This window comes from Littorina saxatilis, linkage group LG6, assembly GCF_037325665.1.
Source record: "Littorina saxatilis isolate snail1 linkage group LG6, US_GU_Lsax_2.0, whole genome shotgun sequence".
Classification (NCBI taxonomy): Eukaryota; Metazoa; Mollusca; class Gastropoda; order Littorinimorpha; family Littorinidae; genus Littorina; species Littorina saxatilis.
In genome coordinates this window covers 13,642,342-13,656,987 of record NC_090250.1, presented here as the reverse complement: position 1 = coordinate 13,656,987, position 14,646 = coordinate 13,642,342, and the positions used below count along the sequence as shown (strand labels likewise).

The 14,646-nt window shown below is 46.8% G+C and overlaps 1 protein-coding gene across 1 annotated transcript in view; it reads right to left on the bottom strand.

The window, feature by feature from the left end:
• Nucleotides 1–14,646, bottom strand: part of LOC138969681 (uncharacterized) — a 39,624-nt gene that overhangs the window by 10,303 nt on the left and 14,675 nt on the right. Inside the window, exons 6-7 of the mRNA XM_070342539.1 lie at nt 6,046–6,105; nt 4,161–4,207 (exon numbers count right to left, since the gene is read on the bottom strand). Of these exons, the coding sequence (XP_070198640.1) occupies nt 4,161–4,207; nt 6,046–6,105 (107 nt within the window). The remainder of the gene's footprint in view (nt 1–4,160; nt 4,208–6,045; nt 6,106–14,646) is intronic.

The window sequence follows — 14,646 nt, the reverse complement described above, 5'->3', positions numbered from 1 at the left end:
TTTACACATTTTTCCTACCAAAATACATGTGACCTTGACCCAAGGTCAAGGTCATCCAAGGTCATACAACACAAAGCTGTTAATTCAAGACATAGGAAGTACAATGGTGCTTATTGGCTCTTTCTACCATGAGATATGGTCACTTATAGTGGTTCACTACCTTATTTTGGTCACATTTCATAAGGGTCAAAGTGACCTTGACCTTGATCATATGTGACCAAATGTGTCTCATGATGAAAGCATAACATGTGCCCCACATAATTTTTAAGTTTGAAACAGTTATCTTCCATAGTTCAGGGTCAAGGTCACTTCAAAATATGTATACAATCCAACTTTAAAGGACCCTTGCGACCTTGACCTTGAAGCAAGGTCAACCAAACTGGTGTCCAAAGATAGGGCTTACATTGCCCTGTATAGCATACATAGCTAAGGTTGTCATTCTCGATAACTTCAGAAAAAAAATGCGAAAATGTGAAAAATGGTCGTTTTTCAGACAACAATTACGGCCCCTGTGACTTTTAACTTGAAGTGAGGTCAAGTTACCGCACATGTTTTTTGAGATCTTGTAACTATACACCATCAGGCCACATCAGGTGTTGATAGACTTAATAGTGTCCAAGAAATATCCAACGTTAAAGTTTTCCGGACGGACGGACGCCGGGACGGACGACTCGGGTGAGTACATTACCCGCTATTACGAGCTAGTCGTGTGACAGAGAGTTTTCTTGCACACGAGACTGTAGATGTTTCACGACGGCTTTAGCCGGAGTGAAACAGCAGCAGTCGAGTGTGTAAGAACACTCTCTGTCACACGACTAGCTCGTAATGGCGATTATGTCTCACAGCTTCAACAGAGGAGAGAACAAACACGTTTTGCGTACTCACGCTTGATAAACCTAAACACAGGAGCAGCCATTGTGGAGAGATCTACTTTTTGACGAAAGTGAACGAACAACTATGAATGACGTCTCGGTATATGTGAATGACGTCACAGTCATCGTCACAGTCTGTATCTTTTGAAGCATTCCATTCTTCATGACGTCTTTCTGTGTCTGCATCCGCGAAATGTTTGTTCTTTCCGGGGTCTTTGTCATCTATGTTCAGAACTCTGTCCTTCTAGTTTCAGACTAACAGGCCTCCTGAGCGAGCCACTTTCCAAGGGAAGCTAAACTCGCGTATGGAAACAGTACTGTAGTCTGGGATGCCGTTTTCAGTATTCTCAGCGTTGAAGAATTTGTAAAGAGGAGACACGACAACAGCAGGAGAAATAAAAGTCGTGTGTGCATTTTGGGGCTTTTGGAGGGACGATTTCGAGTTTGAATCCGTTCTTGCACATGCTCCAAAGCGTGTAACATACAATCTTGCACACGTTTGCTTTAGTAGTGGCAAAGAAGGAAAGCGTGTGACATAGACTCACTTTTGCTTCGCATGTGAGTCAAAAATTAGTGTACTCCACACATCATTCAAACCTCCCAAATACTGGATTGGTTTAAGTTCAGGCATGGGAACCGGAAATCATCAACAAGTCGCGTAAGGCGAAAATACAACATTTAGTCAAGTAGCTGTCGAACTCACAGAATGAAACTGAACGCAATGCCATTTTTCAGCAAGACCGTATACTCGTAGCATTGTCAGTCCACCGCTCATGACAAAGGCAGTGAAATTGACAAGAAGAGCGGGGTAGTAGTTGTGCTAAGAAGGATAGCACGCTTTTCTGTACCTCTCTTTGTTTTGACTTTCTGAGCGTGTTTTTAATCCAAACATATCATATCTATATGTTTTTGGAATCAGGAACCGACAAGGAATAAGATGAAAGTGTTTTTAAATTGATTTCGACAATTTAATTTTGATAATAATTTTTATATATTTAATTTTCAGAGCTTGTTTTTAATCCAAATATAACATATTTATATGTTTTTGGAATCAGAAAATGATGGAGAATAAGATGAACGTAAATTTGGATCGTTTTATAAAAAAATTTTTATTTTTAGAATTTTCAGATTTTTCATGACCAAAGTCATTAATTAATTTTTAAGTCACCAAGCTGAAATGCAATACCGAAGTCCGGGCTTCGTCGGAGATTACTTGACCAAAATTTCAACCAATTTGGTTGAAAAATGAGGGCGTGACAGTGCCGCCTCAACTTTCACGAAAAGCCGGATATGACGTCATCAAAGACATTTATCAAAAAAATGAAAAAAACGTACTGGGATTTCATACCCAGGAATTCTCATGTCAAATTTCATAAAGATCGGTCCAGCAGTTTAGTCTGAATCGCTCTACACACGCACACAGACACACACACGCACATACACCACGACCCTCGTCTCGATTCCCCCCTATACGTTAAAATATTTAGTCAAAACTTGACTAAATATAACAAGTTGCGTAAGGCGAAAATACAATATTTAGTCAAGTAGCTGTCGAACTCACAGAATGAAACTGAACGCAATGCCATTTTTCAGCAAGACCGTATACTCGTAGCATCGTCAGTCCACCGCTCATGGCAAAGGCAGTGAAATTGACAAGAAGAGCGGGGTAGTAGTTGCGCTAAGAAGGATAGCAAGCTTTTCTGTACCTCTCTTTGTTTTAACTTTCTGAGCGTGTTTTTAATCCAAACATATCATATCTATATGTTTTTGGAATCAGGAACCGACAACGAATAAGATGAACGTGTTTTTAAATTGATTTGGACAATTTAATTTTGATAATAATTTTTATATATTTAATTTTCAGAGCTTGTTTTTAATCCGAATATAACATATTTATGTTTTTGGAATCAGCAAATGATGGAGAATAAGATAAACGTAAATTTGGATCGTTTTATAAATTTTTTTTTTTTTTTTACAATTTTCAGATTTTTAATGACCAAAGTCATTAATTGATTTTTAAGCCACCAAGCTGAAATGCAATACCGAAGTCCGGGCTTCGTCGAAGATTACTTGACCAAAATTTCAACCAATTTGGTTGAAAAATGAGGGCGTGACAGTGCCGCCTCAACTTTCACGAAAAGCCGGATATGACGTCATCAAAGACATTTATCAAAAAAATGAAAAAAACGTTCGGGGATTTCATACCCAGGAACTCTCATGTCAAATTTCATAAAGATCGGTCCAGTAGTTTAGTCTGAATCGCTCTACACACACACACACAGACACACACACACAGACACACACGCACGCACATACACCACGACCCTCGTTTCGATTCCCCCTCGATGTTAAAATATTTAGTCAAAACTTGACTAAATATAAAAAGGAGGAAAATAATGCCGGGACTGCTATAGGCTGAGGGTTTTTGGCATTTTCCACACCTAAAACGTGCACCAGGAGACACCATAACTTTACAAAACAGTGCACTTGAAGCTGCAGTAACTTCCCACCAATGTGTTCAAAATCGTTAACAGAGAGCTCCACTGTGTGTTCGTTTTAGACTTTGCCTTTCGTCAACCAGATCGAAGTCTTCACTCTCTCCTCAAGACAACCAAAATTCCATTTGTTTTTCACACTTGAGTCGATTCCGGCCGCAAGGGCCTTATCGCTTTTTGTAATTCGTCGATGCATGGTGACCAAAATGGCGCGTGGTCTAGAAACTGCACGATCCGTAAAAACAAAGAAAGCGCTCGGGAATCTTCAGCAAATTCCGGAACAAGCATAACACTACTTGCTCGGCTGTTTCCGACAGCATTCTTATCATCCTCGGGTTCTACTCGGCAAATTTCGTACAAGCAACATTCAGTCCAAATAATACGCCAATTGAGAATAAACTATCGCCGATGGAAGCTGTTACGCGGATGAAAGTACCCCCCCCCCCCCCCCCCCCCCCCCAAATTTTCTTAACGGATTTACACCGATCTCAGAAATGACCCTGGGGCTCACCAAAAAGGCGGATTTCCGCCAAACGGCGGAAGATTCTCTTGCCTGTAAGTTACGATTGTGAAGAAAAGTAGTCTATGAATTTGTTTGATCGTATCTATTTTCCACCGACCGTACTGATCGTATTTTAGACAATCAGGCGTACAAAATACGCCAAAATCGTATGGGTTCCCAGGTCTGTACATGCATGTACTTCCTCATGCAAATACAGTGTAAGTGTAACTTTGTAAGAGTACAACTCCTTTACAAGACACACTCAAAGCCAGACACTTTCCATCTACTCACCTGTTTTGTGTTCTTTCTGGCATGTCTTCCAGCGCTTCTGATGTAACCTTGAAAAAACAATAGTAATAATGTAGACATACATACATAAGGATAAATTGTGGTTTGTACAACTCAGGCTAACTTCAAACCAAATGTTAGTTCAATTTTGCTTGATGAAGACATGGGTGAAACCTAGGAAAATCAAATTGACTGAAATTTTTTGAGGCAGGGGTCCAGGGACCGCCCAAGCCCTGGCGGGGTACGGGGCAGGGCCCCGTTAGGGGGTCCAGGGGGGCAACGCCCCCCGGCCAAAAACGAATTTTTGCATTATTCATTGTGATTTTGTGGCCTTTCCTGGCAAAAAATACACTATCATGCAGGTCAAAAAATACCTTCAGATTCTAATGATATGGTAAAAAGGGTAAACAAAATCAAAACAATTCACAGAAGTAATCATTTTTCTTTTGTATCCTTTCACACTTGCATCTTCCAACACAACGACACAATTGATAACAATTAACATTGACAACAGCCATACTACATAAAATAGAAAGTGAACAACTGAACTGAAATAAAAGTTCGAAATATTTAATTATAAGAAGCAAACATTGCCAGACAGGCATTGAATTAAATGATGAAACAGAATGTCACACATGCAAACAGCATGATGTAGCACTGCACAAAGTAGCAACTAAGCAGTAGCATCTCTTATAGTGCAAAGTTCTCAAAGAAAAGCACTTGAGTTTCAAGCACCAAACTTATCACACACAGTTTTAGTTTCATGAACTCCAACCCGGGCAAACTGCAACCGGTTCACTATAGCAGTTCGAAAACGCGTTCCGCAAGTAGTTTCGGTTTATAAAAAAATAAAAAAAATAAAATAAAAATTTTTTTTTCTTTTTTTCCCAAAATTGCAGATTGACGGAATTTCCGTCAGAATCATTTTCAGATTGACGGATTTCAGTCAATTGACGGGCTACTTTCACCCATGTGAAGAGTAAGAATGGCAAATATTGTTTACAATTCAATGATTTTTTTCCATGGTGCCCAGTCAATCATGCAGGATCATCTGCTAGTTCTTGGGGTGCAAGTAAAATGGAAAGAGAGAACAAGTTATTCTTAATCGAGTACAGTCAATGTCAATACAGTCGCGACCGCTGTGATTCGAGAATTGTTAAAAGGGAGGAAGTGGGGGTCCCAGGTCCAGGGCTAAGGGGGCCCAGGACACCCCTTCAGAAAAAAGAAAGAGAGAGAGAGAGAGAGACTCAGAGAGAAAGAGAGAGAGAGATAGATGATTAAATGACAGTTTCTGAGCTCAGGTGGCCCTAGATTGCAGCATTGTGCTTCCTGTTTTGAGTGCAGATGTGATAGTTCCGTCTGATGACATGCCAACCCTGTTTCGATTTAGTTGTTCTGATTTGTTGTCGATTTTATCGCGGGAACATTGATTTTGCGAATTTGATTTTGGGGGGTGTCTGTGTTGTAGGTTCCACTGTATCGACACTACGTCATGTCAATTCAATCTGTTTTCTGAATAAGTTAAGAGGAATAAACGGCCTTTCCAGTCATATAATTGGTTTTACGATCAACAGCCTCATCAGAAAGATCTGCACTCAAACGCATCTGTGAAGTTTTTTTATGAGAGTAGTGTAGAAGTGTGCGAAGTTTTGAAGCTCCTGCTGCAATAATGTCCGAGAAAACCCCAACGTTAAAGTTTTTCTCTTCTGACAGCCAGCCTGACGGCCTAACACTCCTCATTACATAGACTCACTGATTATTCAGGTGAGCCAAAAACTGACAATAGCATAAGACCAATACTTGCAAATGTGCATGAAGAATGCATAATCAAGCTGACGGAAGTAAAATAATACCATCAATATGCACTGCTGGAAAAAGATAAACGCACCTGCGAGTAAATGGTGAAAATTGCTTCTGGCAGGAGCACTCTCACGATGAAGTCCATATTCTGAGAAAAAAAATGGTATTCAAAGAAAGACATTGCCATAAGTGTTCCATGGTGGTTCTTGATGACATTATCTCTATGTGCATGGACAAATAATTCATTATTAAAGACACGATACACAGTATTGAGCCCACTGATAAACTCGCTCTCCTTCTGCCCATAATGCAAGTACAGTAGGAAGCCAACCATCTGTGTGTGTAATTATAATGCATTAATACAGGTTTTCAAGGGTAAAATATCTTTTAACTCTTCAGTTTTCATCCAAAGCTATACAAATGGGACCTCAACCCACTGCACCAAGCCATTAATCACCTTACAAAACATCACAAAATGTTAACATAAAAAATTTACCTGAATGTTATTTTCATTTTCAATTGGCACAGATTTCTTTAAAATCTTGCAACCATGCCTGTTGATTTCATATAAAAAATCTCCAACATTGAAAAGTGGAAGAGCAAAGTCGCTCTCTTAGTCTCTAGCAACTCAAGTTACCCTTTTTTTTATCTTATTCTCCAATGCCAAAACAAGTGAAAAAAACGTGCAAACCAGAGAGAAAAAAAAAGACATAACTTCACACTTGAGAACAAAATGACATAACTCTAATTTCTGCATATAAATCGAAAATTTTTAAGTAAATTTTCATTTCATTAATATACTTACCCGAATCACATAAAAGCATTGACGCAGTCTAACATGCTAGGTCTGAAAAGGCTACCCGTCTTAAAGAATTTTAAAAGGGAAGCAACCCAACACAAAAAGTGTAAACACAGGCAAGGTAATGACCGTCTACCCGGGGAGTTACCTCCCATCCGGGTTACGTGACGTCACTTCCCCTGTAAACACCACGTGTAGCTCATACGACTTAATAGACTAAACAAGCCCATACGACTCACATGCTTGACCTTGACAGCAATGACATCATACACTAAGAACTGCTTTACACATTTTTCCTACCAAAATACATGTGACCTTGACCCAAGGTCAAGGTCATCCAAGGTCATGCAACACAAAGCTGTTAATTCAAGACATAGGAAGTACAATGGTGCTTATTGGCTCTTTCTACCATGAGATATGGTCACTTTTAGTGGTTCACTACCTTATTTTGGTCACATTTCATAAGGGTCAAAGTGACCTTGACCATGATCATATGTGACCAAATGTGTCTCATGATGAAAGCATAACATGTGCCCCACATAATTTTTAAGTTTGAAACAGTTATCTTCCATAGTTCAGAGTCAAGGTCACTTCAAAATATGTATACAATCCAACTTTGAAGAGCTCCTGTGACCTTGACCTTGAAGCAAGGTAAACCAAACTGGTATCAAAAGATGGGGCTTACTTTGCCCTATATATCATATATAGGTGAGGTATTCAATCTCAAAAACTTCAGAGAAAATGGGAAAAATGTGAAAAATAGCTGTTTTTTAGGCAACATTTATGGCCCCTGCGACCTTGACCTTGAAGCAAGGTCAAGATGCTATGTATGTTTTTTGGGGCCTTGTCATCATACACCATCTTGCCAAATTTGGTACTGATAGACTGAATAGTGTCCAAGAAATATCCAACGTTAAAGTTTTCCGGACGTCCGGACGGACGTCCGGACGTCCGGACGGACGGACGGACGGACGACTCGGGTGAGTACATAGACTCACTTTTGCTTCGCATGTGAGTCAAAAATCATATGCGGGGTTGGCGGGAGGGAATACACTATGTGATTCGGGTAAGTATATTAATGAAATGAAAATTTACTCAAAAATTTTCGATTAAATTACATATTCTTACTCCGAATCACATAAAAGCAGATAGCTTCAACAAGGCGGTGGGAATGAAAAATCCAAACTCACCTCAAACCCTTGCGAGGAACTGACCCCCTGCTATGAGCGCGGGGAAAGTTCTAGAGCCATCTTGCCTCACGGAGGAGACGTCCCTGAGGTAATAGTTGAGAAACACGTCCTCGGAACGCCAGTACGCCGTGCGTAGGACTTCATCCAGCTTGTGAGACCGAAGGACCGCCAAAGAGGACGCCCAAGCCCTGGTTTCATGGGCCCGGGCAGAGTCCATGGGGAAGACAGGCAGTCCCCCCCCCCCTTTGTTTGCCAGGCTCCACACGTAAGCTTGCTTGATGAGCATGGACACCCAACGAGCCATTGTGGTTTTGGCAATACAGTAAAACCTGTCTCTAACGGACACCCTTGGGGAATGGTAATAGTGTCCCTATTAGACAGGTGTCCCTTCTTCACAGGTGGAGGGGCCGGGGCAATATTTTACAAAGAGCACGTAAAATGAACAAGACACTTTTTGTCAGTCCTGTAGTACGGTATGTATTTATTGGATTGAACATGAGACTCACTGAAAATGTGAGCAAACAAATGATACATGTAGCAAACAACAACAACAACATCCCCCCCCCCCCCCCCCCCCAACCTACCCCGTTCCCTACACACACTGTGCATTCAAACTTACGCAAGTCGGACGTCACAAAGCTAAAAATAGCTGACTCTTCATCAGTCATTCAATGGGAAATTCCGCAGTGTGTCTCGACCAAATTGGGTCAGCTCTTGTTTCATTCAGTTTTTCTAGTCTCAGCATAAATGCATGGAACAAAAATTTAGCTGTGCTAACTATTGTTTCCTTCGAACGATTGCTTACAAAGAGAGAGAGATCATCACGTCTTCTTTTTCCGATTTGATCCTCGCGATCTGTGTTTTACCACATCCCATCTCCTTCGCCACATCTCGGCATGATTGGCCGCTATCTAGTTTTTTCAAGGCAGCGACACGCTGCTCTAAAGTCAACGCTTTTCTTTTTCCTGCTGGAGATTCCATTTTCAAACACAGTAGTCTACTGTTGCTTTTGGTTGTGACTGTATCCACAATGCGGAAAAGCGAAAGTGAGCGAAGCGAAAGTGAGTGAGCGAAAGTGGGTCTCCATCTAAACAAGCCATTGATTGGTCAGAAAAGGGACAGGACAACCAATCAACAACCATTTGTGCTACGGCTGCCGAGCACTGACTGCATAACAGTCGAGTTTTCGAAGTTGCGTTTTTATGTACGTTGTGTCCGTTTGTGACAGTGTTTACACTTCCTACGGTCCGAAAAATCGTGTCCGCGTCCGTAAGTGGCAGGTGTCCGCCCGTTAAAGGTTAGTTATTGTTGAAATCGTGTTCGTGCCATGATAAACTGTCCGTATGTAGCAGGTGGCCGTTACAACAAGGGTCCGCTAGACTCAGGTTTTACTGTATCCCTATTTCGTAACGTGTTCATAGAGATGAACAGAAGTTTTTGAAATTTGGACCTAAGCGGCTGAGCGCGGGCCAGGTAGATGCCAAGAGCTCGGACCGGGCAATTAACCGCGTCCGGGTCTCCGGGAGCCAGAATGGAAGTCAAAGGCTTGACGCAGACTAGCGGAGAGGCCTGGTCAGGGGCCTGATTCTTTGCCAGGAAGTTAGGCCGGAAACGCAAGATAATAGAGCCGTCGGGCTCGTTAGAGATGTCTGCCGGGTCCCCTGACAGGGCGTGAATCTCACTTCCCCTGCGAGCCGTAGCTACAAGCAGGAGAAAAAGCGTTTTGCGCGTAAGGCTAGCGAAACTAGCCGCGGCCAATGGTTCAAATTCTGCGGAACGAAGAAATTCGAGTACCAGAAAAAGATCCCACTTCGGGAGGGAAGAACGAGTAGCGGACTCTTTGAGAGCAGCGCCCTTGATCACCCTTGAGATGACGCCAGTGACGTCGATCGAGCGTCCCAGTTGCCGTAGCGTGACGGCAATGGCGGATCTTCGCACCCTCAAGGAGGAAGCAGACGCTCCTTGAGAGGAAAGAAACGCCAGGTGGTTTGCGACGTGCATGGAACGAGGAGCCAGCGCGTCCAAACCACGGGCCTGACACCAGGTCACCCAAGCCTTCCAGTGAGACGAGTACACCGACGAAGTGGAAGCCCTGTGAGAGCGTTCCACCAGGTCCAATGTCTGCTCAGAAGCACCGGAACGCCTCAGAGAAGACCGGACAACTTCCACACGTGAAGCTTCAGGATTGAGGGGTCCTCGTGTGGAATGCCGGTGCGAGGCTGAACCAACTCTCCTCTTGCGAGAGCGAGAGGGATTGGTAGGCCGTGAGCGAGCCTCAGAAGGTCCGGGAACCACGCCTGTGAGGGCCACAGGGGCGCAACCAGGAGAAGATCCGGACCCTCCATTTCCGCCTTCCGAATCACTCGGCCGAGTAACTGGAAGGGAGGAAAGGCGTAGGCCTGGAGCCTTGTCCACGGAAAGGCCAATGCATCCGTCTGCCAAGCCTCGGGGTCCGGGAATGGCGAGACGAAGATCGGCAGCCTCTTCGAAAAGCGGGTGGCAAAGAGGTCCACCAGAGGCTTTGGAACAAGGGCCCAGAGACAAAGCAGTGCCCCGTGAGTGATCGTCCACTCTGATTGAAGCACTCTGTCGGAGCGACTGAGCGCGTCCGCCAGAGTGTTCAAGCTCCCCGGGAGGTACCTGGCCGTGAGAGTGATCTGGTGTTGCCAGCACCAGGTCAGAATCTCGCAGGTCCTGCCCGAGAGAGACGGGGACCGCGACCCTCCCTGCTTGTTCAGATAAGCTGCCACAGTCGTGTTGTCTGTGAACAGACGGACATGCTTGGGGTGAAGGAGGGCCAAAACTCCGCCAGAGCCAGGGCCACAGCCTCTAGCTCCAGCAAGTTTATGTGCCAATGGCTCTGCTCTGCCGACCACAGGCCCGACGCAGTCTGTGTGTGCACCCCAGCCCATCAGAGACGCATCCGTAAAGAGGTCCGTGTCTGGGGGGGGCAGGACAATCGGCACGCCCCTGCAGACCCATGCCGTGTCCAACCACGGAAGGGTCGCTGACTGGAACCATCCCTGCAAAGGGATGAGGACGTCCCAGTCCACGCAGGCAGAGTCCACATACGGTTTCAGGGCAAGCTGAAGCGGACGTTTGTGGACCCTGCCCAGAGGCACCAAGAGAGCCATGGACTCCATCTGTCCCAAGATGGAGGCCAGCGTCCGGAGGGAAGCCCTCGGGAGAGACAAAGTGGCGCGGATGATGGTTTGGAGCTTGTCCACCCTCCTCTGAGAAGGCTGGACCGTCCATGTAACCGTGCAGAAAGACATCCCCAGATAAGTGAACGTCTGTGACGGCACCAACTCCGACTTTGTCCGGTTGATCGAAAAACCCAGCTGGTGGGCTTGACGAAGAACCGCCTGGGTATGACTGGAGCACCCAGACTGGCTTTGGTTCAGAACCAGCCAATCGTCCAGGTATGCTCTCAGCCGTATACCCTGCGACCTCACCAGTGCGCATAACTGCCTCACGACCATGGTGAAGACCCAAGGTGCGAGAGACAGCCCGAAAGGCAGAGCGCGGAACTGGTAGACCTGATCGTCCCACCAGAAACGGAGCCATTTCCGGTCGGACGGATGCACCAGAATATGGAAGTATGCATCCGTCAGGTCTATGGAGGTCGCCCAGTCTCCCGGGCGGAGGGAGTCTCTGACCGACGCGGGCGTCTCCATCTTGAACCGTATCGTTCTCAGGAAAGTATTGAGATGCGACAGGTCCAGGACGGGACGCCACGCTCCCGAGGCCTTTGGGACGGCAAACAGCCGCCCGTAAAAGCCGAGGGACGTGTGGTCTAAGACCCTCTCCACCGCGCCCTTCTGCACCAGAGCAACGATTTCCGCCTGGAGGACGGACCTTGCTCCTGGTGAGGAGGGAGGCTTGAAGCCCGGCAGACGCCGCGACAGAGGTGCCTTTCTTTCGCCCCAAAGCAGACGAAAGCCCGATCCCACGACGCCCACGATCCACTGGCTGTGCACTAGGGCCGCCCAGTGAGAAAGTGCCCTTGAAGGGCCCCCCGCCATCACCAGAGTGGAGGGCGGGGGGGTGGTGGTACCGGGAACACTTCATTGGGGGTGAGGCTTGCTACCAGAGCCACCTCGCCCCTTGCCGGGCGCCGATCTTTTTCTCGAGCCACGAGAAGCCGATCTGGCCTTCTTCTGTCCGGCAGGCTTGGAAGAACCAGAGGCCTGAGGCTGTTTAGGCGGAGCGGGCTGAGCCTGTGAAGGCTTGGCCTGCTTGAACGCCTGCAGAGAGAAATCAGAGAACTGAGAGTCCCTGTTCATCTGTATTTCAGTCTTCCTGGTGTCGAACGCCAGACGGCCAAACAGAGAGCCCTCTGTCATGGGAGACGCCCGCAGTGTGTCACAAGTAGTCTGGTCCGCGAACTGAGAGTGACCCAGAAAAAGATCTCTCCTGCTCATGACCGTATGTGCGTACTGCATCGCTGACAACCTCATTTGTTCTTCGTTGACTCTAGCCAGAGCCGAAAGAAGAGTTGAGATATCATCAGCGTCCTGCTCGACCGCGAGGACAAAAGGGTCCAGCGTCTCGGTCATAGCCCTGGTAAGGGAACGCAGGAGCGTCTCGGAGATCGAAGCCAACTCCAAAAGCTGGCGACTAATCTCCTCCGATGCCATGAGGGTATGTTCAGAGAGGACAATCCCCGAATCACTCTTGATAGGCTTTGCCAGCAAGGAAGCCAACTCCGGCGTGACCGGAAGCGGTGCACGCGGAAGGGCAAAAGGAGCAAGCCAAGAGCGACCTGTCTTCGGTAAAGCAAACTTCTTGTGATGTGTGAGCACGAAAGAAGAAGCTTGGGTATCCGAAGCCAGCCAAGCCCGAGCCAGTTCCGGAGCCGGTCCGTAAGGTACCAGCAGAGGAACAGCGATGCCCGGCTGCGACCGTCCCGCAGGAGAGGGCCGCGCCAGCACCTGAAAAAGCTGGTAGGCAACTGATGGGGATTCGGCGAAACGAAAGCGGGAAGCATCCTCCTTATCGTACCGAAAATCCGCCATCGCGGAGGGGGCGGCAGAAGCCGAAGAAGGCAAAGCCACTGCCCCCTCTGCAAAGTATCTGGATGTAACTTCCTCAAGCGCCAGTCGAAGCTGAGACGGAAATCCAGAACGAGCAGCTTCACTGACTACAGACTGCGTGTCTGCATAGTCAAGCGAAGCGTCCCGATCATAGTCCAATGAACCAGCAGCAGTATGGTGTGCAGGGAAACCGGAGAACCGGTAAGCCGGAAGGCATCCTGGCTCATATCCTGATCAACAGGAAACACAGAGCCGGAAGACGCAGTCACCATTGCCGCCGGAACTGAACCGGAAGTCGACATCACACAAGACAAGTGCCGTGAAGACTGTCCCGGAAGTTCAAAGGACGTACCCGGTCTCTCACCCACTGACATCCGTGTAGGAGCAGTGTGCAAGAGACTAGGAAAACCGGGCGGAGCCGGAAGCGCTGCCGACGGAACCGCGTACAGCGGAAACGTCTGCTGCGAGGACTGGGGCCGGAAGCCCGGTGGCCGAAAGGCCAGTCCACAGTCGACACCAGCAGGGACCTTCGTGGGTGTGCTGGATTGACCTTCGCTTCCGGGAAAACCCGGAAACGCGACTTCCGCAAGCGGAAGCCGCCCTTGCTCCGTCATAGCCCTACTCGCTATACGATCGGAACTAGACGGAGCAGCATATCCTGACTGGCAGGAAGTTTGCAGGTAGCGAGCCTGCGACCAAGAACTGTTGCTCAAAAGAGAGCGTCCGGTGGCTTCGCGAGAGCCGGCGGAGCAGTTCGACTTACCGTCTGTGCTCCAAGCAAGAGCAGTAGAAGACGAGAGTGAACCAACATCACGGGCGGGCGTCTCCGACAGGCACACAAAAGATGCCAAGGAGTGAACGCCACCCACTGCCGATGAAAGCGGAGCGCTGAGAGCCGGTGTGGCTCGGTGTAATTCGTCACGCACCAGGCTTCGAATTTCTGGAACCAGCGAACGCAAAATCGACGAAACCATGTCAGCTTGCCCCGCGCTAGAAACTGCGACCGGGCGAGCTGACACAGACACAGTTGTCACGGGAATGCTAGGCTGCCCCCCAGCATTAAGGCTAACGGGGGCAGAAATGGGTACCGACAAGAGTACGTTTCTTTCTTTGTCAGAAACCAAAACGAGCGGAGAACTTTTAGGCAGAGGTTTATCTGAAGAAGACTTTGCCTTAATCCGGCCCTTGGCATCACCCTTACCGCGTTTCTTATCGCTATCAGACATAAAGACCAACGCGTAAAAACACAGCACACAACACAAAGTTACTGAGCAAAAATTTAACAAGTCCCAACAAGGACGAAAATTTGTCAATAACAATGAAAATTTCTGTCAACAACAAGACAAAATTGGAAAGAGCTCACCAAAAACGTAGTGGCAAGCCAGTAAGACGGGTTAGGTGACCGGTGGGTGCCCAAAGAACACCTGCAAGCAGTCACTCACGGAGCCAAAAATTTCGACGACCTTCCCAGTGTAGGCTGAAATGTCGTATGAGCTACACGTGGTGTTTACAGGGGAAGTGACGTCACGTAACCCGGATGGGAGGTAACTCCCCGGGTAGACGGTCATTACCTTGCCTGTGTTTACACTTTTTGTGTTGGGTTGCTTCCCTTTTAAAATTCTTTAAGACGGGTAGCCTTTTCAGACCTAGCATGTTAGACTGCG